Source organism: Salvia splendens, chromosome 10, assembly GCF_004379255.2.
Source record: "Salvia splendens isolate huo1 chromosome 10, SspV2, whole genome shotgun sequence".
Lineage (NCBI taxonomy): Eukaryota > Viridiplantae > Streptophyta > Magnoliopsida > Lamiales > Lamiaceae > Salvia > Salvia splendens.
In genome coordinates, this window is record NC_056041.1 from 5,233,269 (window position 1) to 5,260,495 (window position 27,227).

Here is a 27,227-nt window from a genome sequence, read left to right on the forward strand (position 1 = left end):
AAAGTCAATTGACTCATCCCGCAGTCTAAAATTAAAACGGCCTTTCGAAACGCCAGAAATACGTCTAGGTTCAATGGACGACAAAAATTTCACTTTTGATGATAGTAACAAAACGCAATTAGGAGTCTTGTGGTAGGCACGTGACACACACTCACACACTCTCTCTTCATCGCCACCACCACCCCCAAATTCCTACTCACCATTCTTTTTTTGCTTCGCTTTCGTATTCATCATCATCCACTCTCTATTCTCTATCTACATTTCTCCTGCTTTCCTCAATAAAAAGTAGGAATTCTTTTGTCTCTGCTCTCTGCGTGACCCTGTTTCTAGTCGCTAGATGACGACGTCGTTTGCGGGTGCCTCCGTCCCCATAGCCAAGGATTCCTCGATCCCGACTGTTCCGTCGAGCTTCAGCGGCTTGAAGAGCGCTTCCACCTCTCTTCTGCTCTGTAAACGCCCTCAGCTTTTCCGTTCCTCCGCCGCCACTCAGCATCCCTCCTTAATCAGAGCTGTCTCCACGGTATCTTTATTTAAAAACGTGTATCTGTAATTTTTAATTCCTTCAATTCACTGGTTGTAGAAAACTTGGCTATATGAAATGGAAAAGAAAAATTGATTATAAACTCGATTTCCAGATTGTTCACGCTAAAGCTTGAGGATCTATCGACTTTAATGGAGTATTTGTTTTATATTCCTCTTTTTATTCTGTTTATTACTATTATTTTAACAATGGTCATGAATGTCTGTTTGGTTATATACTACTCCGTATTTGTTATTTTAAAATCCTTAAATTCATTGGTAGTAGAAAATGGCAGCTATATTCAAAGGAGTGACATCTATGATGAAATGGAAAAGAAAAATAATTACAAAATCGATTTCCAGTTCGTTCACATTTTTCTGTTGATTTTTGACTTAATCAAGAACCCTACCATGCCATGGCATAATTCAGGTCTCTGATGCACTCACATGTTCCCTTATTAGGATACATAATGCTGCACATATACCCAATATTATGCTACTTAGCTTTTTTACTGATGATCTCAACCTCCTCACTGTTGTTAAAATCTGAGTACTCACCTGCAAAATTTTGGTCGAGCATAAAGTGCTATAATACGATTGTTTTTCAGCTAATTCATTCTTTTGATGATATTGCACTTCTTCACAGCCTGTAAAGCCAGATGCCCCTGTTGAGCAGAAACGGAGCAAGGTCGAAATAATCAAAGAGCACAGTAACTTTATAAGATATCCTCTCAATGAGGAGTTGTTAACTGATGCCCCCAACATTAATGAGTCTGCCATACAATTGATCAAGTTCCATGGTAGCTATCAACAGTACAATAGAGATGAACGTGGTGGGAGGTCTTACTCCTTTATGCTTCGTACTAAGAACCCTTGTGGAAAGGTTTCAAACCAACTTTACCTGGCCATGGATGATCTAGCTGATGAGTTTGGGATTGGAACACTTCGTTTGACCACTAGGCAAACCTTTCAGCTTCATGGTGTTTTGAAGAAAGACCTGAAGACTGTAATGAGTACGATCATTAAAAGCATGGGTTCTACACTTGGTGCATGTGGTGATCTGAACCGAAACGTTCTTGCTCCAGCAGCCCCCATCCACCGAAAAGATTATTTATTTGCCCAGGAGACTGCAGAAAATATTGCTGCACTCTTAACTCCTCAGTCTGGTTTCTACTATGATATGTGGGTGGATGGGGAAAAAGTTATGTCTGCAGAACCTCCAGAAGTGGTGAAAGCTCGAAATGATAATTCGCATGGTACAAATTTTACTGATTCACCAGAGCCCATCTATGGAACTCAGTTCCTACCAAGGAAGTTCAAAATTGCAGTGACTATACCAGGAGACAATTCTGTCGATCTATTTACAAATGATATTGGTGTGGTAGTTGTGTCTGATGCTAACGGCGAACCCCAGGGTTTTAACATATATGTAAGTGAATTTCTATTTTGTATTGCAATTGTTTAATAGCATGCTATCTTTGAAACTCAACAGTGCTAATTCTGATACAATGATCATTGAAGGTTGGTGGTGGTATGGGGAGGACCCATAGAATGGAGAACACCTTCCCTAGGCTGGCAGAACCATTGGGTTATGTGCCAAAGGAGGATATATTATATGCTGTAAAAGCTATTGTGGTCACTCAAAGAGAAAATGGAAGAAGAGATGATCGTAGATATAGCAGAATGAAATATCTAATTAGCTCGTGGGGAATTGAGAAGTTCAGGACTGTTGTTGAGGGGTACTATGGAAAGAAGTTTAAACCTTGCCATGAGTTGCCAAAGTGGGAATTCGAAAGCTACTTGGGTTGGCATGAGCAGGTTAGTTTTATAGTAGTAGTAGTTAAAACTATGCTTGATACAATTTGTATTTTCCTGATATAAGAATATTATTCCTTCTACGACCTAAGATTTTCATTGATTTTTTACATCATAAGCTTATCCTTACCTTTGGTTTATTATACAAATGCTTGTTTTTTAGGGAGATGGTGAATTATTTTGCGGCCTCCATGTTGATAGTGGTCGAATTAAAGGGGCAATGAAGACGACACTACGGGAAGTAATTGAGAAGTATAATTTGAACGTCCGCATCACCCCAAACCAGAACATCATTTTGTGCGACATTCGTCAAGCATGGAAGCGCCCAATCACTACTGTTCTAGCTCAGGGTGGTTTACTGGTGAGATGCTAGCTAAGACTATAGATATAATCTAGATAGGAAGAGATTAAGAATGCTGCTTCTGAATGCAATATATCCTAGAGTTGATTGCATTTGATTAAAGAAATACATCTTGGTCATTTAATTATGTCAAGTCCTTTTGAATAAATCTGGTTCTTTATATTTCAAGATGCTAATTTGAACCATATCTTTGAATAGCAACCGAGGTATGTAGATCCTCTCAATGTGACAGCAATGGCATGCCCAGCTATGCCACTTTGTCCTTTGGCAATCGCAGAAGCTGAGCGTGGAATACCCGACATCCTTAAGCGAGTTCGAGCTGTGTTTGAGAAGGTATAAATTTTTATTTCTTGAAACATAAATACTAGAAAGATTTCATTTTCCGTTTTTGAGATGCTCCATGATACTTGCTGATGGCAACTCTTGTCGTATTATTTAAGGTTGGCCTGAAGTATAAGGAATCTGTGGTTATAAGGATAACTGGCTGCCCCAATGGTTGTGCAAGACCTTACATGGCTGAACTCGGCTTGGTTGGTGATGGTCCAAATAGTTATCAGGTAAGGTCGAATGCCTGCTTTGAAATTTTACGATGCTAGTGATCTTTATTGTTGATTTAGTGCTTATACACGACATCACAGTTTTGGCTTGGAGGGACACCCAACCAAACTACACTTGCCACAGTGTTCAAGGAGAAGGTTAAGATCCATGATCTTGAGAAAGTTCTAGAACCCTTGTTTTATCACTGGAAGCGAAAGCGGCTTGCCAAAGAATCATTTGGCGAATTCACAAATCGCATGGTACGCAGTTGATTTGGATAAAGCTATGTTTACAATAAGCACAAAACTAAAAGCCATCTGCGAATTCTTGCACAGGGCAAAGAGAAGATGCTGGAGCTGGTGGACAAATGGGAAGGAATACCACAAGGGCCATCGCAGTATAACTTGAAGCTTTTCGCTGACAAGGAGACGTATGAAAAAGTGGATGCGATAGCGAAACTTCAAGACAAGAGTGCTCAGCAGTTGGCGATGGAGATAATCCGCAACTTTGTGGCCTCGAACCAAAACGGTAAGATCGAGTGAGACGCCATGGAATCAAATCAAGTTCATTTTTCTTCTCTGCATTTTGAGTGTTGCAATTTTCTGTCTTTTATTTATTTATTTATTTGTGGAGAACAAAGTAACTCTGTCTCCAACATTAGAGGCTGTTGTTCTCGAGTTTGATTCTAGAGTTGAGGTTGGATTAGTCTGTGGTTGTGTGTTGGGAGAAATTTGAATTTTGAAAAAAAATATGGTGATCGAATACCATAACCTATTCTTTACCAGAAATGTAAGTACGTCACAACAAAATAAAACAATAGTAGTAGTACATAATCAAGGCTATCTATATTCGTAGCGGTTTTTAATCTCTACAACCCAACAATAATAACATTATGCTCAACCCCCAAATTCAAATTATTACACTATATTACAAGTAAAAATTTGAAGGTTTTATGTTGCTTAGTAAGGAATATAGCCTTCAGCACAAGAGGAAGAGGGCATTCAGACAGCTGATGGAGGTTTAAACAGATTTTTCTCCTTCAAGCTTTCAACGGTTTCTTTGATTCCTTCTTTGAACGGAGTGAACTCGACGCCTAGAGATTTCGCTTTTAGCTAATCTCATATAAATTAAATTACTTTAGTTTATATAGTCATTTGGTTATTACATGTATATCTATATATTATTTGCCTGGATTTAGGTGAAGCACACATCTAATTACCCTTAATATAATTTAATTATGTTGCAGACTTGGAAACGTATCACAATTGTATTTTGTTTTCTTCTTTGAATGACATAACTACAAGTATTATTTTAATTATGAGGTAAGACCAATGCTTATTTCAAAATAGTACACACATAAGCGTCCCGACAATTTCAACTATCAATATATTTTTTAATATTGGTCACACTTAAGCATTCAGTAATCAGTATACTGAAAATAAAGTAATCAGCTATAAAATTTCTGTATCATAATCAGTTTCGAGATCATTAAGTAGATATTATCAGCTTGAGCTACTTAATGCAATAACACTCTTAATAGTTTTCACAAACTAATTACTAATGTATTAAATTACGAAATACTTAAGTAATGCATAAAAATCGTATATATCCTATAACATTTATGCCCAATGCGACAAACTAGCTATGTAATTTTATGTTATTACAAATCTACAATATAAAAAATGATTTTATTTACGAATATATTATCAACTGTATATAAAAAAGAGTATCAGTGACAAAACAACTTTATTCTTAAATAAAAATAATTGAGATCTTACAGTACTTAAAGAACTTAAAAAAAAGAAGCTTTAAAGATTCTTTTGCCATATAAGGTCTCTTATTAAGTTTTGATATTCCTTTAGGGATTCTTCCCTTTAATTGAATCATATTCTTTTTTTTTTATAAACATGAATATTTTCAAATATACTCCCTATGTTCGTGAATAGGAGTCTCGTTTTTCTATTTTGGTTCGTCCACGAATAGGAGTCTCGGTTCATAATTACTATAAATGGTAAAGAGGTCTCACATTTCACTAACTCACTTCACTCACATATCACATATCACTTAAACCCCGTGCAAGATAGGAATGAGACTCCTATTTGCGGACGGAGGGAGTAGTACTGTTGAATATTGAGACTGACTTGTCATTTTTATGTTTCACTATTTGGGAGAATATGATCCTAAATCCCATTCGAGTTTATTTAATAGTAGTAATATAAATATTCAAGAGGTTGTAAAATATTTTTCAAGCCCAAATTTATAATATGGAGTATATTATACATAGGTTGAATATATGATTATAACAATTAATTACGGTATATTACTTCTTTGTCTCTCATTATTCAGTGCACGACTGCACGTATTATGATGGTTGAATATCTGATTATAATTTCAATACTATCTTAACATTGAGTAGTATATAATTAATAATCCCTTCGTCCTAGTGTAAGAGTCACATTTTGCAATTTAAGTTACGAGTCACATTTAGAATCTATCATATTTGGACATAAAATTTAACCTCATTATTCATCAAATTTACACTCAAATGTCATTATTTTCATAAAAATAAAACAAAACAAAATTCTAAACATACAAAAAGTCAAAAGGGTCTCACTTTCAACTACATCACTTCAATTATTACATACTCTAACAACCACTAACTCACTTCATTTATTACACACTCCACCAATTTCTTAAAATTCGTGTCATAACTAAATCTTAGTCTTAAACTCTTAAACTATGAAGGAGGGATAATCTCGCATTAGTCACTACACGTAATACTACAATTTAAGTCATTCTATACAAAATGACACGTTTTAATCACGAAAAGAATAAACATTTTGATTGAACACAGTTCTCTAGGTAAGAGTGTCCACTATAAGGCGGACGTCTCCAATAGCCCCGCCCCCTTTTTTGTCTACAGTCCCAGTTTTTTTGTCCGCGCCCAAAAAAAAAGGTTTCCACCACTATAGGCGGACACTTCCAATAGCCCCGAAATTTTATAACCAATTTTCATTTTAATTAAAAAAAAATCGAAATTGCTTCTTTCTCTCCTTCTTCCTTTTCCAATCTCCCTCTCCCTCTAAAAATGTCGAATTTTTTTTAAAAAAATTCGAAGGGGGCGGTCGGCGCACTATAGACCGGCGCGTCCTCGCACATTTCTCGCCGAAGCCTCGTCCGCCCCGAAAAATTTGTCCGCCTCGGGGCGGACGTCCTTCACAGCGGCGGGAAGGGGGCGGCCAGCGCGCCCAGGGACGAAGGGACAATGGGGCTTGGGGGGCCAGGGGCCCCTCAACAATTCTGAAAAAACACAGGGGTATTTTAGTAATTTCATAATTATTAATTTTAATTAATAAAACACGTTTACAAGTAATGAGAGAAAAAAGGTTTAGAGGTTTTGCTTACTGAAGTTACGAAGTTTTGTAGAACAAATGAGATTGATGTGCTTGATATGGAAGATGAGTGTGTAGTTAGAGAAAGAGGAAGGCGTAAAATTGAGAAAATAAAAAATCTCCACCATTATCGAGTTGAGTTGTTTTGATACTACACGTAATACTACAATTTAAGTCATTATATACAAAATGACACGCTTTTATCACGAAAAGAATAAACATTTTGATTGAACACAGTTCTCTAGGTAAGAGTGACCACTATAAGGCGGACGTCTCCAATAGCTCCGTCCCCCTTTTTTGTCCACAACCCCAGTTTTTTTATCCGCACCCAAAAAAAAGGTTTCCGCCACTATAGGCGGACACTTCCAATAACCCCGAAATTTTATAACCAATTTTCATTTTAATTAAAAAAAATCGAAACTGCTTCTTTCTCTCATTCTTCCTTCTTCCTTTTCCAATCTCCCACTCCCTCTAAAAATGTCGAAAATTTAAAATAAAAATAAAAAATCGAAGGGGGCGGCCGACGCGCTGATCGCCGGCGCACTATAGACCGGCGCGCCTATAGGCGCGGCGATCGGGGACCGGCGCGTCCTCGCACATTTCTCGCTGAAGCCTCGTCCGCTCTGGAAAATTTGTCCGCCTCGGGGCGGACGTCCTTCACACTATAATCCGGCGGGGCGGCGGCGGGAAGGGGGCGGTGATAAGGCTAATTTCATGCATCGGTCTAGGGGTTTTATTTCGTGAAATTACTGGGTCTAACGCACGATTTAAGCCAGGTGTGTGAAGATTTTCGCTAGATCCAGGAAAAGAAGAGGACGCTTGCATGGTCCTAGAAAACTGGCGAAAAAGTGGACATTATGAAGGAAATTGCTTGACGGAGGAAGCCTCGGAGTTGAAGGGTAGAATAGGGATTTCTACGAAGACTCTAGAAGGCTATGTCCGCATCTATAAAAGGAAGAAGCATGCAAGCTGGAGGGATCTTCTCGGTGGAGACCTTGCTAACATCCTGTAGCTTAGTCCATTCTCTTCACACTCTTGGGTTCTTTCGGTGGGAAATTCAGGGCACACTAGAGGGTTCACCTCTAGCTTTCATACATTTTCGATCTGGTTGTAACACCGTCCTTCTTTAGGGCGAAGAAACAATTTATTTTCCGCTTTCGTTTCTGCTGAATTCGCCGAGCTTCGCTGTTCGAAGCTCGGACCTCTTTTGTTTATGGATTTTTCTTACTTTTATGCAAGTTTCGTTTTTGTTTACATCGATCGTGATGGTTACTGTTGTTTGATTGTGTTTACTTGAATTCTGGAGTTGGTTGATTTATGGATTATTGCAGGTTAATGGTTGAATCTGGGAGAATGGAGCTGGTTTATGAATGAATCGGGGTTTTGTCTGGTTATTGTTGTGGAGTTGTTCGTGATTGTTGGAATTTGGCGGTGATCGGAGCAGATCTGTTCGAATCGGAGTTATGGAGTTGATTTTGTTGATTGTTGAGTTTGGATTGCTTGGATCCGGAGTGGATTAAGCGCCCGACGTGATTCTGAGCAGGAGTGTTTAATTTTATGCCGCGCTTACGAGTTTTCATTTCATTTCGCCTAGTTTACGTAGATCTGGTGTATTTCCGATTCGTAGCAAGTTTCCGGCGTCCAAATTTCTATATTCTGTTCGAATCCAGGAGTATGCTCTGTTTTCTGCATTTACGCGTTTGAGTTGGTCAGGAAATTGCATGGGTTGGTTGTCTGCAGCTTTTACCGTACCTGCTATTTCTGGAAACATGGTCCCCACTGTTAGTTGCTTTCTGTTTAGCTAGGTTAGGTAATAGTTTACTTAGTCTAGGGAGTAATTGTGTCTTTCGGATTTGATGTCTGATTCCAGTAAGTTTTCTGTGTCCTAGGTCTAGCATTTACATTTCTTGCCTAGATCTAGTGATAGTTAAAATCTCAACCCCTTTGCGTGGCAGCAGCCGTTTGTTTCCATAGTCTCTTAGCACTACTTGCGAATCCATCTCTGTGGGATCGACCCCACTTCCCTATACTAATTCATAGTATTCGGGTTGAGGGATTTATTTTTGAAGGGGAGTCGAGTGTGTCCAACGACAAAAACACTGTAGTTCTCTTGAGTTCCTGGACCCAGTGATCCAGTGGATTTAAGGAGCGTTGTGTCTGGACCGAGCTTTGCATTAATTCTCATATGTGCACACTTGCTTACTCCTGAGTCTAGTCATTCGACATTAGAGTCGAGCGAGAGGACAAGACGACTTCAGGCGGCCGGCGCGCCGCCCCCTTAGTGGACACTCTAACTATGTCTATAGACAGAAAAAAGTCTTCCATGCCATGTGTAAGTAAAATATTTATGTAGATTTTTTATACTAGTACTCCCTCCGTTCCATAGTAATGAAGACGTTTCTTTTCGGCACAGAGATTAAAAAAAATTGTGTTAGGTGAGTTAAATAAAAGGGAGAATAAAGTGGAAAATGAAAAACGTAGAGAGATGAAGAGAGAAAAAAGTAAGAGAGAGTGAAGTAGGTGTGGAAAAATGTGTTGACTTTTACTAAAAAAGAAAATAACTCTGTTACTATGGAACATACCAAAATGACAAAATGACTCTATTACTATGGAACGTAGAGTATTAATTAATTTTATAAATGGTAAATAAAATCAATTAATGAAATACTATATACATACTTATTGTGGTTTGTTAGGGTCCTTACAGCATCTTAGTGTAAAACACATCACAAATCACAGCCATTGGATCCTTGGATCGGATGATTGTGATAAACTACATTATTATACTAAAAATCTGCATTATTAGCCGAGGTACATTATTAGACTGACAATTTACATTATTAGACTAAAAATTTACATTATTAGGATAAAATGCTACATTATTAATCCTAGCTACATTGTTAGGCTAAAAATCAATATTATTAGATGACACGTGACATTAATCTGACCGTTAGATCACAAAATCCAATGGACTATAAGTGTTTTGAGTTTTACTTATACTTAGAGCATCCACTACGCGTCTCGCGAGGCTCGCGTTCCATCCAGGAGGGACGGTTCCGCCGCTGGACGCGTTGCAACGTTCGTCTCGTACCGAGCCCGTCTCCAGCCCGTCCCCAGCCCGTCCCGTAGCCCGTAGCCACGAGACAAGGGACGCGCCGTCCCTACACGCGCCCGGGCGACCCCGATGCATGCTTGACGCCCACTAGCTGGCCCGCGAGTGGGCGTCGTCACGGATGACGCAATAATTCATTTTTTTAAAAAAAATTTGAATTTTAATAAAAAAAAAATTATTTTTCAAACGGTAATGTTACCATTAATTTTTTATTTATTTTTTATTTTTTAAATTTATTTACTCTATAAATAATCCTATTTCATACTCATTTCACACACAAACACACATCTATTCCTCTCAAATCCTCTCTATAACCACTCCAATTTCATCTTAAATCAACTCAAATAAATGGATCCTTTTGAGCAAATGCGTCAACTAATGAAACAATCACTTGAAGAAGATCGACACAGAGAGGCGGAGGAAGCCGCGCCGCCTCCACGACGCTCCCGGACATACATCCATGCAACCGGGAGGAAACCGCCGCAAGGTTAGTACGCGATTACTTCTGCAATAACATTTGGGGAGAATACTTTGGCGGCCCGGGAAGAGTTCTTCCGAGAAGGGTTCGACGCGGTCGAGCTTCCTAGCCACACGACGCTGCAGAAATGTACTGCAGCAATCCGTCAGCTTGCGACTGGACAAACGGCCGACATGTTCGACGAATACCTCTACATCGGAGACACCACTGGACGTATGTGCTTGCTCAAATTCTGCAAAGGCGTTCGAGCAGCCTTTACCGACGAATTTCTCCGGAGGGCAAGCACGATCGATTGTCAGTTCCTCCTCGACCTGCACGAACAAGTGCACAGATTCCCCGGGATGCTTGGCAGTGTCGATTGCATGCACTGGCAATGGAAGAATTGCCCGATGACTTGGAGGGAGTCCTACACGAGCGGCCACAAAGGCACCCACCCAACAGTTGTACTCGAGGCCGTTGCATAATCTTGCACAACATGATTGTCCAAGACGAAGGACCCGAGGCGGGAAATTGTTCGACCCCGAATCCCCCGGAAGCTCAACCGCAAGTAGTCCGCCGCGAAGTGGAGCCCATCCGTCAATACAAGAACGGTTGTCTATTCGAGCAAGGACATGCGACTCTAGCGCCCACGCCCAACTCCAAGAGGATCTAATTGAGCACATTTGGGAAAACTTTGGCGGAGAAAATTAAATTATATCATTTTTATTTTTTTAGGATTTTAATTATGTCCATTTTTTATTTTGTTGAATTTTAATGTTGTTTTAATTTTAATGAAGTGTGTTTGTTTTAATTGAATTGTGTTGGAAAAAAAATAAAAAACGAAATTGAATGAATAGTAATTTAAGAGACGAAATAATGGACGGTTAAAGGACGGAGAGTTGCAGGTTCCGTCCCTTAGTTAAGGGATGGAGGAATAAAATATAGTAGGACCCTCAAATAGTAGTTTAAAGGACGGTGGAGAAATGGTGGGGGACACGTAGTGGATGCTCTTAGTATTTTGATATGAATACATCCCTACCAGTGGAGTATTTTGAGATAAAATAAATTTTTTTGCGGAATAGTGGAGTATTTGGAAACACAAAACCTGACAGGCTTAACAAGAACTGCTCCACCACCTTCCACTCTCTCACTCCAAATCCAATCTCCGCCGCAATGCCAATCTCCACCACTCTCACTCTCACCCCACCATTCCCGGGCCTCCTCTCTCTCCACCACCCCATCCCCTTTCTCTCCCCTCCATCTCTCTCCTTCACTCCCCAAACCCCCATCCTCCTCTCCCTATCCCTAACCCTAACACACCGCCCCCTATCCACCAATGCCGCCGCTGCCAACACCGAAATCACCTCCAAATTCTCCGGCGGCGGAGGCCACGGAAACAACAACAACAACGGCGGCGGCGGAGGAGGAGGCGGAGGCGGCGGAAATGAAGGGGGCGACGATAGGAACAAGAGGAACAACAAAGAGGAAGCTCTAATGGCGCTGGCGGAGGCCGGGAGGAGTTTGGAGAGCCTGCCCAAGGATTTGAAAGCAGCCGTCGAAGAAGGAAGAATTCCGGCGTCGATTTTACTGAGGTATTTCGATCTCGAAAAGTCTAGCTTCCTTTCTTGGCTTATGAGGTTCGGAGGGTTTAAGGAGAGGTTGTTGGCTGACGATCTCTTCTTGGCTAAAGTCGCCATGGAATGCGGCGTTGGAGTTTTCACCAAGGTTGTTTAATCCACCAATTAGTTTCACCTTTACCTTAATTTCATTGATTTTTTGTAGTTTCTTTTTATTTATAGGGTTAATTGAACGTAAATACACGAATTATAGCGAAAGTTTGTTTTTTAGCTAACTAGATAATGTTGGCAGAACAAGACAAGAATTTTGTAAGTTTTGAAATTGGCATGAGTCTAATTTTTGCTGGTCAATAACTCAATTTCTTGGTGTATGATGGGCAATCCAAAGGTGCCATTGGAAAGTTCTAGATGGTAGCTTTCGATTGGTACCCATGTAGTTGGGGTTTGTCCACTGAAAGTGGTTTGAAAATGACCGGAGAGTTGTTTTCAGAAAACTCTACATCTTTGCTTGCAACTTATGATGAAATTTGGATTCTTGAACCCGTGCCATTAGAAAGCTATTGTTGAGAGCCTCCCGGTGGTAGTTCCGGGTTGACTGTTGGACTGCAGAAAGTTGAGTTATAGGCCAGCGAAATTAGGACTTGTGTCGAATTCCAAAACTTTAACTTGTGTTTTTTTTCAAGTTTCAACCAAGATTATTTACTAAGTTAAATACTGAAATTTGGCTATAATATAATGCACCCCTGTTTCTATTATGTGCCTTTTCCAATCAGATACATTTAGTGCTAGTGAACATAGTAAAACATATGATTTTGTTCACTATCTTATGGTGATAGATTTGCTTATGTCAACTTATGCTTGCTTCTGAAAATTTGTATTGTTGCTAATTTTGTGATCCTCGTTTTGTATTGTTATTTTCCTTTGCATATCGTGGTTGTTGGAATGCCAATATCATAAAATTAATGAAACTGGCAATTAGCAATGGTGTGTGGTTGGTAATTTTGGACTAGCTCTATATATAGCAGGCCTTTGATCTTGCTACATGATTTCAATAGTTCAAAAATTTGAAAATGATATCCTTCTTTTTTCCGAAGACCCTGTCTTGGTTTCTTTGCTGATAGATGACCTTTTCTGGAGAATCTATTGTTTGATGATAAAATATAACATGTCATTTGAGGTTTCCTGATGAGAAGGTTATATTAGTGCAAATTTCATCTTAGCTTCGTTTGACATTTTCATGTGTTTCCGTTTTCCAGACTGCTGCGGAATATGAGCGTCGCAGGGAGAACTTTTTTAATGAGATAGAGATTGTTGTTGCTGATGTGGTATGAAATCTTCTCTATGAATACACTTTGAGTTCTCTTCTTTCATTCCCTTTGAGTTTACATGCTATTTTTTTTGTCATTTACTATTCTGTATTGATTTCTTTCTTAGATTTCACATGATTGTCTTATATTCCTCTACCCGTTGGCTTGCCTGAGTTACTTGAATGTTGGGTGGGTCATTATGTGTGGTTAGGAGGAGTTTATTAGGAAATTTCTTGACAAATTTGCTAAACTAATCAATGGGGCACATTGTGCTTCAACAAGGAGAGAAACTTTTTATCATTCTTGGGCAGATGTTCATGAAGATCTATTATGATGCAGCGAATTCTGAGGAAGCGTGAAAGTGCTGTCCTCTAACATGACTTAACTCCGGTAACATAGTGGCGACTTCTTCAAAGAGAAATATATTGCAATGAGTATAACAAAAACATAATCCTATTCCATCCAAAGGTCTCGATGATAATTTTTTTTAGGGTTCAATTGATCTTCAATCTGTAGTGATTTGCTACCTCTTCAAATGGTGGTTCATAGGGAAAACATACGTCTTTTTAGTATAACATTGTTCATGTTTTGCAATCTTGCGTCTATAGTTTTGAAAGGGGTAGTGATATTAGACATGTTTAAATACTTGTATGTTTAACCTTGTACATGACTATATATGCAAATTGAATCAAAACCGACTTCTACTTTTTATCAAATGCACCCAAAGGGACAACTCCTCTAACTAAAACAAATTGTTTTGTTATAACTTATATATCGACATTTCTTAGTCTCAATCTTTGTACAGCTCTCACGTGACAATTTTTTTTTCTGGCTCAGATGATGGCAATAATAGCTGATTTTATGCTCGTCTACCTTCCAGCTCCTACTGTTTCTCTTCGACCTCCTATTTCGCTCAATGCTGGTCGCCTTGCTAAGTTCCTTCATGGTTGTCCAGACAATGCCTTTCAGGTAAGTTTACTGAATTGCTTATTACTTCAGTATGACATGAGATATATAAGCTTTAGTGTTGAAATCATGGTTTTTTAACATCTTATGCAGCTTGCTTTACCTGGAACCTCATTTTCATTGCTGCAAAGAATAGGTGCAATAGCGGTATGATACCTATCTTACGTTCCTTTTATTAGGAAAAAGAAAAGAGAACTGAAGTTGCTCAACTTGGAACCTAATATGTTTTGATTCTCTTCTCACAGCGTAATGGAGCGAAGCTGTTTGCTGTGGGAACCACTTCATCTCTGGTAATTTTCATTGTAGAGATATTCGCTGTAGATACCTTGATGAACAAAACCTCGAACCTATGCTCATTTTTTCGGTGCTTAGCCCAAAAACCGTATATCTACTGGGACTCAATATCGATTTCGCTATAGTATGGGTAAAAAGTTATCACGAAAATAAAAAAAAAGTAGCCATTTTTCCCCCTTATATAGTTTTGCCCTTCATTCACGACTAAGAAGCTTTGTGGTTGTGAATTGTAGAGTTACTCGTATTTGTTGATTCTACGATGTGTGTATGTCTGCAATCGATGAAACAGAACTTGATTATTTCTTGATGACTAGGTTGGTACGGTTGTGACTAATGCATTCATAAACGCCCGTAAGGCTGTTGATCAGTCCGCCGGAGATGAGCTGGAAAATGTTCCCATACTATCAACTAGCGTCGCCTATGGTGTCTATATGGCTGTATCTAGCAATCTCCGGTACGTAGCTCATCATACATCTGTTTCTAGTGGTCTCGCTATTGTTTTTTCAACTTTCCTCGCGTCTTCAACAGATATCAAGTTTTGGCGGGTGTAGTCGAACAACGGGTACTGGAGCCCTTGCTTCATCAACACAAGTTATTACTCAGTGCCCTTTGCTTTGCTGTGAGAACCGGAAACACGTATCTGGGCTCATTACTGTAAGTTTTTTCCTAAACCGTAAACCCCAAACCATCCTCTCGGCTCCCAACTTATTCGCAATCTGTTGAATCGATCTGCAGGTGGGTCGATTATGCTCGTCTTATAGGCATCCAAAAGGCTCAAGATTTAGAATGATAAGATTGCAGATGAAAACTGGTAAATGTGGGCTTACATCTTTGTTAACACTTGGTAAGAGTATGTAGTTTGATTGAGAGTAGGTTTAATGGCCTTTTTTATTTCATAATTTGTTTGAGATATGAATTTATTTAAATTTTAATTTTCTATTCATTTTGGGATGAGTTAGCCTTGCAATGGGTCACACAGAATGTAAATGTAATACTATGAGTTTAATCCTAGTAATATTTGAACAAGTATTTCGGAAAGGTTGACTTAATTTAGGAAAATGAGATGGAATGTTTAAAGCATGCCTCCCGTTGACTATACTACACATATACTACAACTACATTGTTCGTTAGGTTGAGATTTTTTAGCTTAATTGAAAATTGAGATGTATTTTCAGCCACTCATCCATAACGTTTTCGAAATGTCAACTGCAAGTAGATTATGTCAATTCAGGGATATTATCGTCAATAGCCTGCACTTCAAATGTCAATAGTCTGTACATTAAATGTTAACAACTTATAGTTGACATTATATGTGTATAGTTGAGATGAATTGTATATGTAGTTGACATGGATTGTACACATAATTGACATTATATGTGTGTAGTTGACATGATTGTATATGTAGTTGACATTATATATGTGTAGTTGACATGAATTGTATATGTAAATGACAAAGAAAAAAATAAAAATAAAAATAAAAATAAAAATTAAATTTTAAAAAAAATATTTATTGAAGAAAATGTACCATGAAATTATCATTCTGCCATTTCATAATTAATTAATCTAAAAATATTTTTCATGTGGCAAATTCTGGACCACTCATTTAATAAAAACGAGTGGTTGATAATGCATCTCAATTCTCAATTAGGCTAAAAAATCTCAATTGATCAAAACCCTGCAACTACAGGTGTAGTAATATTAAAACCAATAATTCTAAATGATTTACGCAGTCGAATTAGTCAGGATTGGTATACATAATTTATTGATCAATTTTAGGTGAAGTCCCAATAAATTGAAATAAATTAAACATATCTCTAGAGTTTGCAATGACCGAATCATTTGATGTTTCCACAATAGAATCAATTCTCAAGTAGTAGTACACAAATTTTAATACGCATATCCCACCTTATTTTAGTTTCGAGGTATATGCTTTTATTTAAATTGTTAGTTTATACTAGTATATGATTTTATTCATTTTGTTATAATAGGAATGTATTTGTATCTAAACATCTTTAAAACCCTGACAAAAACCTTTAGTTTGACATATACTACTATATTGGAATTCATAATTTGTACATAGAAAAACTAAACTAAATAGAATGCACGTCTCATTTGACTAAGTATAAACTATAAATGCAAATCTTTAAAAAAAAATTCAAAAAGTCAAAATCATCTCACTGACATGTTCCATTCAACCAATAAATATAGAACCTGAAAATTGTAAGATTCCATGGATCCAAAGCCTAATTAAAATATCTCCTGTCAATATACACTGTATTGGACCCCATTTCTTTCTTTCAATAACTTTGGAATCATATTTTACAAGCAATTTGATTGTGAAATATTCTATATCATGTCCTTAAATGCGTATATATTAAGTTAAAGAAATCCCTACAATGTGCCTAAGTCTTGCACTTTAAATGAAGTGGGATTTGACGATATTGTTTTTTTTAATTAATTTATTTTTACTTTATCATGTTGACGTGGATTTAATACAAGTATTCAACAAATTACTTCACATCGACGAAATGATGTGGAGTAGTGATGTGATGTATAATTTTAGTAATTAATAGTACCACCTTTTTATTGACAAATTCAAAAGGATGTGCCTCACCATGTAGAATACTTTTATTTTACTCCATTTAAGTACGTATCATTACATTTGAGTATATATGTGTGACATCATAAACAAATATACTCCATATTATATGGAGTAATATAACAAGAGATAGTACTATCATTTTATTAACAATAGCCTAGTTGTGGATTGGCAAGTTATTAGTAATTCACAATCTAGTATTGAATGGATGTTCCTTATCAAAAATCTCGTATTCGAATTCTACCTATATCTTTACACGAGTTCCCACGGAGACATGAAAGTAGAAAGACCAAAAACATCCTATGAGTGGTCCATGACCATGAAGATCAAGTAGTAGTCCCCAAGTATTTTTAGGAATGATCAAATTAATAATACACTGAAATGGATAATATTGTTGTTATGATACACAATAATACAAGGAAAAAATGAACCATCCATACTTATGATATTTGGATATATATAGACCACAAATAATGGAATCACAGTCACAAGTCTGATCTGTCGCATTTGATTTGTAGGAATATATATCATCATCTCGACTTTGGCTTGGGTCATCCAAAAATTGATTCTAATTGTGATATACACCTCTTCCATTTTCTACCAAATAAAACACTTTAGTAACTAAAGTAAAAAAAGATTAATGGTGGACATTAAAAGTCATTGGTATTAGGTGAGAAACTGCTCCACAATTAAAATCATATCAAGAAATTCAATGGCCATATTGATTCCCATTCTTGACTGCAGTTAAGGCCACGCTATGGGCCAAATGTTACCATGTGATAGTCGAGTTTTAAAAACACCACATTAGATATTTGTGTTATTTTTAAATTATAGTCTTAACTTTGATCTCATGATTTAATTTTCTTTAAAAATACATAAATTTTGATAATTTCTTGAAATTTTCCTGAATTCGAATTTCGTTTGAATCAAAGTTTGACTTGACACTAAGATTTTCATGACTAAGCATTTAGCTATAAAACTACATAAAAATGTTCAATTTTTTTTCATTCACCAATAAATCCTTCATTTTATTTTTACTATTTTTACCAAGTATACCTTACATTCCACTAACCCATCTTATTCACATCTTATTATAAAATCAATATACTAAAATATGACTCATATTTGAATAATTTTTTCTATCTATATTTTTTTTACATATTCAAACAATTTCTTAAACTCGAACATGTAAAAATTGAGATATTTATTTGCTGGGACGGATGAAGTATAACTTATGCATATCATGGTCTAACACTTGAGCATCCACGTTTGACTTCGTAGCATTAAATTTACAACACCCTGAGAGCATCCGCAGCGGTGGCGGTTGGCGCCACTGCCGTCCGTGCCAGCGGCAAGGCGAAGGACCGCCACCGCTGGCACGGCGCTGCTCGATGTATCGAGCACGTCCGTGCCAGCGGACGCACACGTGGCGGTCTCTGATTCGCCAACGGCATAGCCGTTGGTTTCAAACATTTTTTTATTTTTTTTTAAAAAAAAATCGGATTTTTATTAAAAAAATTGATAAAAAATATAAAAAAAAAATTTTCACTTCCCCAAAAAATTATATCCGTTTATAACCGTTTTTCCCCACTTTTTATTTTTTTTTTTTATTTTTTTTACCCCAAAAATACACACTTTCATCTATAAATACCCCCAATTTCACTCCAAAAAATTCACACTTTCACTACACAATTCTCATCATCAATCTCTCATATCCATTTTCATCTTCCTCTCACACCCTACAACACCACTATGTCCGGTAACGACGACAACCCAAGCGGCTCTCACGGTTGGAACCCCGAATGGTTCGGTTCGCAACCGTTTCATAGTCCGGAAACGGAATATTCGGCCCCTCCTCTCACCCAAGATTCGGGCGTTCCGAGTGGCTACCGGCCATACCCAATCGACGATCAAGGTGCCTCCGATGGGCGCTACGGGTGGACACCGGAGCCTAGGCCTCGCGCCCCTTCCCAAATGCCGAATCCTCCATCTCGCGCCGGTGTCCGCACACCGTACTCACCGGCGGAGATGGAAAGATTGTTCAAGGCGTACTTGGAAATCTCCGAAGATGCGGTGGTTGGAACGAACCAATCCGGCGATCACTTTTGGTGGCGCGTCTCTAGCCGGTACAATGCACACCGGCCGCCGGGAACGATCGAGCGCAACGAGAGTATGGTGCGCAACTGCATCGGCCGAGCCAACGAAGAAATTGGCAAGTTCAACGGCTATTTCCCGACGCCGACCGCAAGGTAGGAAGAAGGCGGCGGCCGAACGACGTCGCGCCGCGACTCCATCTGCCCCTGCTCCCGAACCCGCACCCTATGTTCCACCTCCACCCCCGAACAACTCGTTGTGGGCCCTTTTGGCCCAACTCAATATGGCCGATAGGTCAACTATGACCCCCACGCAACTTCAAACGCACGAGTCCATGATATTGGGTCTCCAAAAACAATTGGGGTTGGTGCCGCCGGATGCGTAGTCTTCCTCGGGTTATATTAGCCAATAATTATGTAATTTTTAATTTTTAGGAGTTTAATTATGTAATTTTTAATTTTTAGTATTTTAATTATGTAATTTTTAATTTTTAGGATTTTAATTATGTCTTTTTATTTTATTTGTAATTTGTTATTTTTATTGTGGTTTTTTTAATGAATTTTAGTATTATGAAAATGTTTTTGTGTAATTGAATTTTATATTAATTGTGCTCGTCCTTGCGGAAGAGCACAGTTGTGGGTGTTGTGCTCTTGCCAGAGAGCAGGCATGAATAGTACCGCCCGGGCCCACAACCGTGCCGCTGGTAAGAGCACGGTTGTGGATGCTCTGAAGTCTAAACTAAAAAAAACAGCATACAATAAAACTTTGTAGCATTAAATTCACAACACCCTGAAGTTTAACCTAAAAAAAACAGCATGCAATAAAATTTCATGTTAATTAATACCAGACCTAAGTATTTACCTAATCGCTGTACCAGTATATAATAAGATGGCCCACTCTCTCACCTCTCTTTCTCTCTCCCCCATTGTCTGGTTTTCCTTCCCCAGAATGAGCTAATAAGCAGATTGAACATATTTGCCCAATCTCAGCTATGTACTTTCCTTTGTCCTTTTTCCTTTCTTCAATTCTTTCCAAAAAACACAACAAAATCAACCCATGATCTTCCCTCATGCTAGCTGATCATCACGCACATGTTGTCCACACTCCTCCTCTACGCAATCCTATCCTCATCATGCCACGCTGCCGTCGCCACCTGCGATTCCTGCAGCCATATGCACCAATACATAGCACAGCCACACCAAATCTTCGAGCAGCGAAGCACCAGATTCTGGCACTTCAACGAGCAGTCCGCCTCCTGGGGGGAGCTGCGGCTCCCCCACGACCTGGTTTCTTGCATAGACGGCGACTGCAGAGTCGTCGCATCGATCCAAGAAGCCAGTGATGGAAGCCAAAGGACTCCTCTGGGCCATCAGTCTCTCCCTCTGAGGAGTAGAGTCTCGTTGACTAGGATGTCCGAGGCGTCCGTGTGGGTGACAGGAGAGAGCGGCTCGATATACGAGAGGTTTTGGAACGGCCTCCGTTGGGTGATCGCGCCGCATGACCTGCCCGTCCCCGCGGTTTCCGTGTTTTTGGTTAACCAGAGTATCCTTGCCCTGTCTGAGACCAGCTCCTTGTATCAAGTAAAACATGCTCGTCTGTCTATCTGTCTATCTATCTATTGGTCCTTTCCCTCTGGTTATAAAGAAAAATAAAAGAATAAAGAAAACTCTCACTATTTCACTCCGTATCTATAAAATAGTGTGAAACGGACCCATATGGTCAACAATTACTTGACTAAGTGCATGGTTTGGTTTGGTGTATTGACACAGATGCAATTGAGTGACGACGTCCAACCATTCTGGGTCGAGTTTGATCACTCCGTGCACGGTGGGGTTGCCTCGGGGGTGGTCACAGATGACAAAGAGTGAGTCATATGGGACCATATTTAGAATTGGTTCAGTCCAATATTCTGGAGTGTGTTTTGAATATATATATATATATATATATATTTTTAATCTCAGGAGGATATACTTGTGCACAAGAAGCGGACTGCTTCTCGAGCTTGTTGGGGTCGATCCCCCGAGGTGAGGAGCTAGATAGCTCGACTCTGAGGGATTATGGTTATCAGACATGTTATGTTTGTATCATTGTGTGATTAGGTGGGAGAGCCACGGGCGTCCTCCAGGGGCAAATGTGTCAGCAGTGAGCGATGGCGCTAGGGTTAGACCCGGGCTTCTCCTGATTGTGAGTGCTGCAGGGGATCTGTACGAGTACGATCGTGCATCAAAGCCTCCGTGGAGGAAGCACGTGCACAGGCAGGCCACCACCAGGGATACTCATACTTCCCTGGTGTCGTCGTCCCCTGCCTGTGTTGTGCCTGGGCTAGTTGGAGCCCGCTCTGTGTCTCTCTTCTTGTTGAGTAAGGTAAAATCTTGAGTGATATACCATACTACTACAACTAGTGATGTTTGTGATGATGGTTCAAACACGGAAAAATGTTTCGGGTGGATACAGAAGGAGGGGTTGATCGAGCGGAGGCTGCACCAGAGGAAGTGGAAATGGGTGGTTCATGGAAATCCCCAAGGCCATATACTGACCTCTATCACCTGCACCACTCATGATGACTCAAGCCCATTGCTGCTTCTCACAACTGCAGACGGATTCGTGTTCCACTATCAAATCCACAAGCCCGAAGGTAGGCCAGGGAGTCTCATCGCATCAATTGTTTACCAACATTATTATGCTAAGCAACTTGAAAATTTTGCAGAGAATGAAGAGAAATGGATAAACCATAAGCATCCCCCTAATGCAAAAGTTGCCAGAGGCATCTCAGGGGTGGAGCTCCAAGCCGGGAGGACGATCTTCCCGTTGGATGATGGAAGGCTTGCAGAGCTCCATCTCGCAGGCTTCGGAGGCGAGGATTTAGGCCCCAATGCTCAAATCAGTAGCAGGAGGAAATCGCTAGTCAAGTATGTATGGTCACTGCTTGATGCCCCCGAGAGTGAAGGATGGAACGGGGAATACTGCACTGAACAACGCGGACCCTCCAACTGCATCGTAGGCTCCAAGGAGGAGACGAGCGAGCCATCAGTCTCTAGGTGGCGAAAGGACTTTAGGACACAAGAGAGTTACCTAACACCAGATGGTGATGCATCAGAGAAAGACTATGGTGTGATTAGTGAGAAATTGGACAAGAAGTTGTTCCGCCTCCGGCTAATGCAGGGAGGGAAGTCATTTTTCCTGATAACGGAGAGCTACATGACGTTTGAGTATCTGGACACCGAGAGTGGCTGGTTCTGGCTGAGGCATGAGTATGCAACTGGGGTCCACAGCGCGGTTGGGAACTACAACGGGAGCTTGTTCGTGGTGGATGAGCAGGGGAGCTTGCTGATTAGAGAGAGAAGCAGCAGTGATTTAGCTTGGATCAACTGCACTGCCATGAGGAAAGGTAGGCAGGTGGTTGGTGGCCCACCGTGGGATGGGATCCCAGGCCAGCCGATTAGGGCTAAGATCGAAGATGCAATCTTCTTTGTCAGCACGACCGGGAGGCTCTTGCAGTTCACTGTAAGTCGGTAGTCATAAACATGTAAAACTTACTCTCTCCGTCCCAAGTGGCTTGTTTCAGAAAAGAAACATTCTTTATTTACATGTCCAAAAGTAACGAGCCACTTACAATGGAACGGATAGAGTACTACATCTGACATATGTTTGAAGTTTGAACTGTTTCAAATTATGTGCAGGTAGCACTGCGAAAGTTCAAATGGAGAGACTGCAAGAATCCACCGGGAGTCAAGATTGCGAACATAGTCGATCAAGAGGGGTTCAGGGAGAACGTGGTGTTCGTCGTGGGGAGGAACGGGCGGCTATATCAATACAACAAGGTGACACAAGTGTGGCACCAGCACTACCAGTCACAGCACTTGGTTCTCTCAACGTCACCAGGGACTGCAACGAGGCCCTCAGCAGAGTCGCTGAGGGGGTCACTCTTCATGTTGTCGGAGGGTGGTGGGCTGGTCGAGTATCAGTGGAGTCCCACGGACGGATGGAACTGGATCGAGCATGGGACGCCACATACTAGTGTCACACTCGTTGGGGCGCCTGGGCCTTGCTTCGGTGGGACTCAGCTTTTCTTGATAGGATCAAATGGGAATGTGTATCTGAGGTATTTCAACCAGCAAGAGTGGAAATGGAGGCACTGTGGTTTCCCTTTTCTTCCAAACAAAGGCGATCAAAGCAAAGGGGAAGGTGAAGTTGTTGAATGTGTGGAAAATGATTTTGGAGATAGCTTTCACAAGAATGAAGATAAATTACATGGCCTGGACAAATTTTGTGACCCTAGGGTTAGATGCTATACATATTACATTTGTATGACCTTCGAATTTATTTTTTCTTTTCCCTATGTTTTCTTGACCATCACCATTTATGTGGGCAGGTATCATCTGCAAGACCAATTCCATTTTCTGAAGATTCAGTCATTTTCGAGTTGCAGGATGGCCAAGTAAGTTGTTTAATTGATACTCTCTCGTTATCTATCTATCTATCTATCTATCTATCTATCTAATTCGTACAATCCATGGCAGTTGGGAAAAATGAGACGGACAGATAACAAAAACTGGATTTGGTCACGAACAATAGGAACTCCAACAAGCTTATGCATGGCCAATTTCTGGAGTTCGTGGGCTACATAATGCATGGTTCATGTGTTGAAACAAATAATGTAGAAAGCAGGGCATCATTTTAAAGGAATATAAATTAGGCAACAGGTTCCATCTTAGAAAATGTAGATAAAATAGGTTAACACACAAAATATACAACCACACACACACAGATTTACAGATGTACATTATCAACTGAGAGATTTGCAGTTTTATATGCAACAGATGAAAATTACTAAGCTTTATAACGAATTGGTGTTATATTATTACCCTTGTGTAAGAGGGCTATTATTATGGTTGAATTTCGATTCATGATTTAATTTTAGTAACATGATAAAGAAAAGAATTATGATGTTACAAGACAGGTAACAAATACCTACAAAAAAAGGCAAACTGAATACACTGATAGGAACCAATAAGAACACAACATTGGAATATTCTTCAAATAGAGTACCACCAACTTATAAAAATAGCAAGCCAGGATGAGCAATCCGAAGAAGCCTAACGTCATAAAAAAAGAAGTGTCGATGAACAAAAACTGCCAGCAGAAACAGCAATGGTACACAATTGTTAAAGAGTTAACAAAGATTCACATTGGTATCTTCACTCTAGAGCAAAGCTCCAAAAGCTCTCACATGGCCGCCATGATCAGAATCTCCTCCTTGGACTCCTGGACCGATGGCCCCGAGGTGATCTTTACAAGATTCCAATAAAGAGATTAATCAAAATACAGTGACAGCCATACAGACAATTCAGGTCATTTTGATAATGTGGTTGTTCCCACTTCGGTCAAACAAGCAATTCAAAATCATTGGAGCTAATAATAGTAAGGTCACTCAAAAAATAGACATGAAGAGAGGCATCTAACAGATTAAAAGTGGAGAAAGATTTTTCAATGAATGAGTTATTACAAACCCCAGATGATAACTAGAATATTTAGCATGCCCCATCTTACCTTCATCAAAATTACAATGATTTGTTTTGTTCATTAAGGTAATAAGTGAAACATCCACATTACCAATATTAGTTTTTTCTAACCTCTGCACATTATCCCTGGCTCCTTAAGTATATGGAAGAATTATATAATATTCAAACTGATATTTCCATTCCTAGTCCTATGATGAGCAACAGTTATCAGAGGGAACAGAGGAACTAATATTGTCATTTCAGAGAATTTGAGAACACATACCTCCTCCTGATGTTCCTTCTCCTGAATGGACCTTTGCTGAACGCCCAGTCAACATTCATGATCTGGGTTAGGAGTTCAGCTCCATCCATCTCGCTTATGGCTCTCTGTGCCTCCTCAAACTTCTCAAATTCAATTAGAGCATAGCCCTAGAAAACACCATAAAAAGCATTTAGTTAACAATGGATATCCGAGCAAATAGTACAGGGACAGATGAATGGATTCATGTCGAAAAAATGCGAGGGTGCCATGCAGAAAAAGAAACATGCTCACTAATCCCTTCTCGAAGAGACAAATATGCTTTAGGAAACTCAGATTGAATAATAATCTTTCTTTGAGCCCATCTACACAGTATGGTAGTTAGAAGTGACAAAATGGTCAGCTAATTTTGAGTTCAACAACAAAATGTAAAAAGTGGATGAACAAGATTTTCAGACACACTATTACATAAAATATGCCATAGGATTTCTCTATAACGTGTCAACATAATTAGAATGTAACAGGGAATTATCACAATAAATTGTACTCCAATTTGTAAGAGAAAACAAGGTTTGTATACCTTGACAAAACCCGTACGACGATCAAGATTCAAGTGTAAATTCTTTATCTCTCCAAAATCACCAAATGCATTTTGTAGATCGTCCTCTTGAGCCTCTTCATGAACTCCAGTAACCAGAATAATCCATCCTTCAATAGCTACAAAAGTGCAACCATAACTAAAACTCAACATGTATCCCAATATCCACTTGAAGTTTGTACAACAAAGGAAAATTGGTGCCATTTTAATCAAACGCCTCCACTTTGAATTCGTAACAGACAACAGTTTAAAACACTTGAGCAAACTATGTCATATACTTCTAAAGCCAGCTTCTTCAACACTATGAGTGCAAGGGAAATGTAAACACTACCTAAAAAGCAACACACGGGAGATTATCTAACTCACTTTTTACCAAACCTTCAGTAATAACTATCCCCAATTTTCAAATTTCCGTAAACAGCATCTTATAACTTGAGTTCTACAGAAATGCATCTAAAATCAACTAAGAGGTCTTTCAATTTTCCGCTTTCTTGGTAATTTGGCCTTTCAAATGTTTAATAAAACAAAATTCAACAATATCCGCACAAAGATATGAACAAAACGGGTCCGAGTAAAGGTGAAATCAAACAAACAACAAAGCAAGAAAAGAAATCATTCTAGAAGAATTAGGGTTTTGAACACTGACATCGTTCGGGACCAGGACCGCCTTCTGAATCGAGCGAATCGAAGGGGGCAGACATGCGAGCATTTCGGTCAGCTTCAGCAGCAGCCTCGTCGTGAAACCCGCGGCCCTTGGTCTTCTTCGGAGCGGAGCCGCCGCCGGTGATGGCGGACTTCAGGCGAGGAGCGGTGGCTCGGTTGGGGGAGCCGTCGCCGACGTCCTCGTCCATAAGATCGTCCTCCTCCGGCTCGAAATCGACGGCCTCCGCTTCTGCATTCGCCATTGACGCGGAAATTTTTGCTAGGTTTAGATTTTGGGGATTTTGAAAAATAAACGAGAGTAGCACAAATGAGTAGGCAAAGTGGGCTGCCAATGTTTATATAAACCACTTACTAAATGTACTTGACTTTAGTTAAAAATAATTAAAAGATCTTCTAATTTTTCAAATATCTATCCACCAATAATGTTCTTATTATAGCATTGTAAGAAATTTAATGCTTAAGCTGGTAAAATTAAAAAATACTGATAAAAAATTAATTGATTGTTAGTAAAAATATGAGATCTACCTTATTAAATAAAATTACTTGTATATTTCATTCGTTCCAACAAAAATAATCTTTTTCTTGACAACATAAATTTTATACAAGTATTGCTTTATGATCTTTATTTGAAAATGTCCCACCAGTGGCGGATCCAGAACTTTTAATCTGTGGATACGAATTGTACGGCAAATAATTATATTATATAAGAAGTATTAAAAATACTATAAAAATAGTAGCATAAGAAAACTAATAAAGTAGTTTGCATTTGTAAAAAAAACACAAAAAAAAATAAGAAAAATAGTAAACTATTCAAATTTGAACTTTAATTCATACATAAGCATTAAAATTATAACTGAAATAAAAAAATATATGTATACCTAATCTTTGAAAGAAACTCAAATTCATAGTACTTACTATTAAGAATATAATTGAAAAAAAAAAAAAAAAAATGCAGTATATACCTAATCTTTGAAAAGAAAATTGATTAACTGATATTTTCATATTTTATATCACATCAAGATACTGCATTTTTTTTTCAATTATATTCTTAATAGTAAGTACTATGAATTTGAGTTTCTTTCAAAGATTAGGTATACATATATTTTTTATTTCAGTTTTAATTTTAATGCTTATGTATAAATTAAAGTTCAAAATTGAATAGTTTACTATTTTTCT

At 39.0% G+C, this 27,227-nt stretch overlaps 4 protein-coding genes across 5 annotated transcripts; 3 read left to right on the forward strand and 1 right to left on the reverse strand.

Moving 5' to 3' along the window:
- The first annotated feature begins 139 nt into the window (after positions 1-139).
- On the forward strand, positions 140-4,020 carry LOC121750093 (sulfite reductase 1 [ferredoxin], chloroplastic-like). The gene is made up of 8 exons (XM_042144549.1): positions 140-520; positions 1,166-1,948; positions 2,041-2,337; positions 2,498-2,695; positions 2,894-3,028; positions 3,136-3,252; positions 3,334-3,492; positions 3,568-4,020. The coding sequence occupies exons 1-8, from the start codon at positions 338-340 to the stop codon at positions 3,772-3,774; spliced, it is 2,079 nt and encodes a 692-aa protein (XP_042000483.1). The 5' UTR covers positions 140-337; the 3' UTR covers positions 3,775-4,020.
- A 7,253-nt stretch (positions 4,021-11,273) lies between these two features.
- On the forward strand, positions 11,274-15,375 carry LOC121753117 (protein RETICULATA-RELATED 4, chloroplastic-like). Its single transcript, XM_042148298.1, has 8 exons — positions 11,274-11,918; positions 13,027-13,095; positions 13,915-14,046; positions 14,137-14,190; positions 14,289-14,333; positions 14,652-14,791; positions 14,866-14,991; positions 15,073-15,375. Exons 1-8 carry the CDS (start codon positions 11,367-11,369, stop codon positions 15,125-15,127), a joined length of 1,173 nt encoding a protein of 390 aa, XP_042004232.1. The 5' UTR covers positions 11,274-11,366; the 3' UTR covers positions 15,128-15,375.
- A 4,461-nt stretch (positions 15,376-19,836) lies between these two features.
- Positions 19,837-23,894, forward strand: LOC121751843. 2 transcript variants are annotated; one of them, XM_042146638.1, is made up of 9 exons: positions 19,837-20,610; positions 20,800-20,894; positions 20,992-21,054; positions 21,130-21,394; positions 21,485-21,665; positions 21,738-22,534; positions 22,711-23,215; positions 23,403-23,468; positions 23,551-23,894. In XM_042146638.1, the coding sequence occupies exons 1-8, from the start codon at positions 20,122-20,124 to the stop codon at positions 23,432-23,434; spliced, it is 2,427 nt and encodes an 808-aa protein (XP_042002572.1). In that variant the 5' UTR covers positions 19,837-20,121; the 3' UTR covers positions 23,435-23,468; positions 23,551-23,894. The 2 variants fall into 2 exon arrangements, with proteins under 2 accessions (XP_042002572.1, XP_042002571.1); XM_042146637.1 differs by having other exon boundaries at positions 19,840-20,610; positions 22,711-23,310.
- Positions 23,895-23,998: 104 nt separating this feature from the next.
- LOC121751844 (RNA-binding protein Y14A-like) lies at positions 23,999-26,357 on the reverse strand. The gene is made up of 4 exons (XM_042146640.1): positions 26,035-26,357; positions 25,371-25,507; positions 24,815-24,960; positions 23,999-24,319 (listed from the first exon to the last, which is right to left on the reverse strand). The coding sequence occupies exons 1-4, from the start codon at positions 26,291-26,293 to the stop codon at positions 24,274-24,276; spliced, it is 588 nt and encodes a 195-aa protein (XP_042002574.1). The 5' UTR covers positions 26,294-26,357; the 3' UTR covers positions 23,999-24,273.
- Between the last annotated feature and the right edge of the window lie 870 nt (positions 26,358-27,227).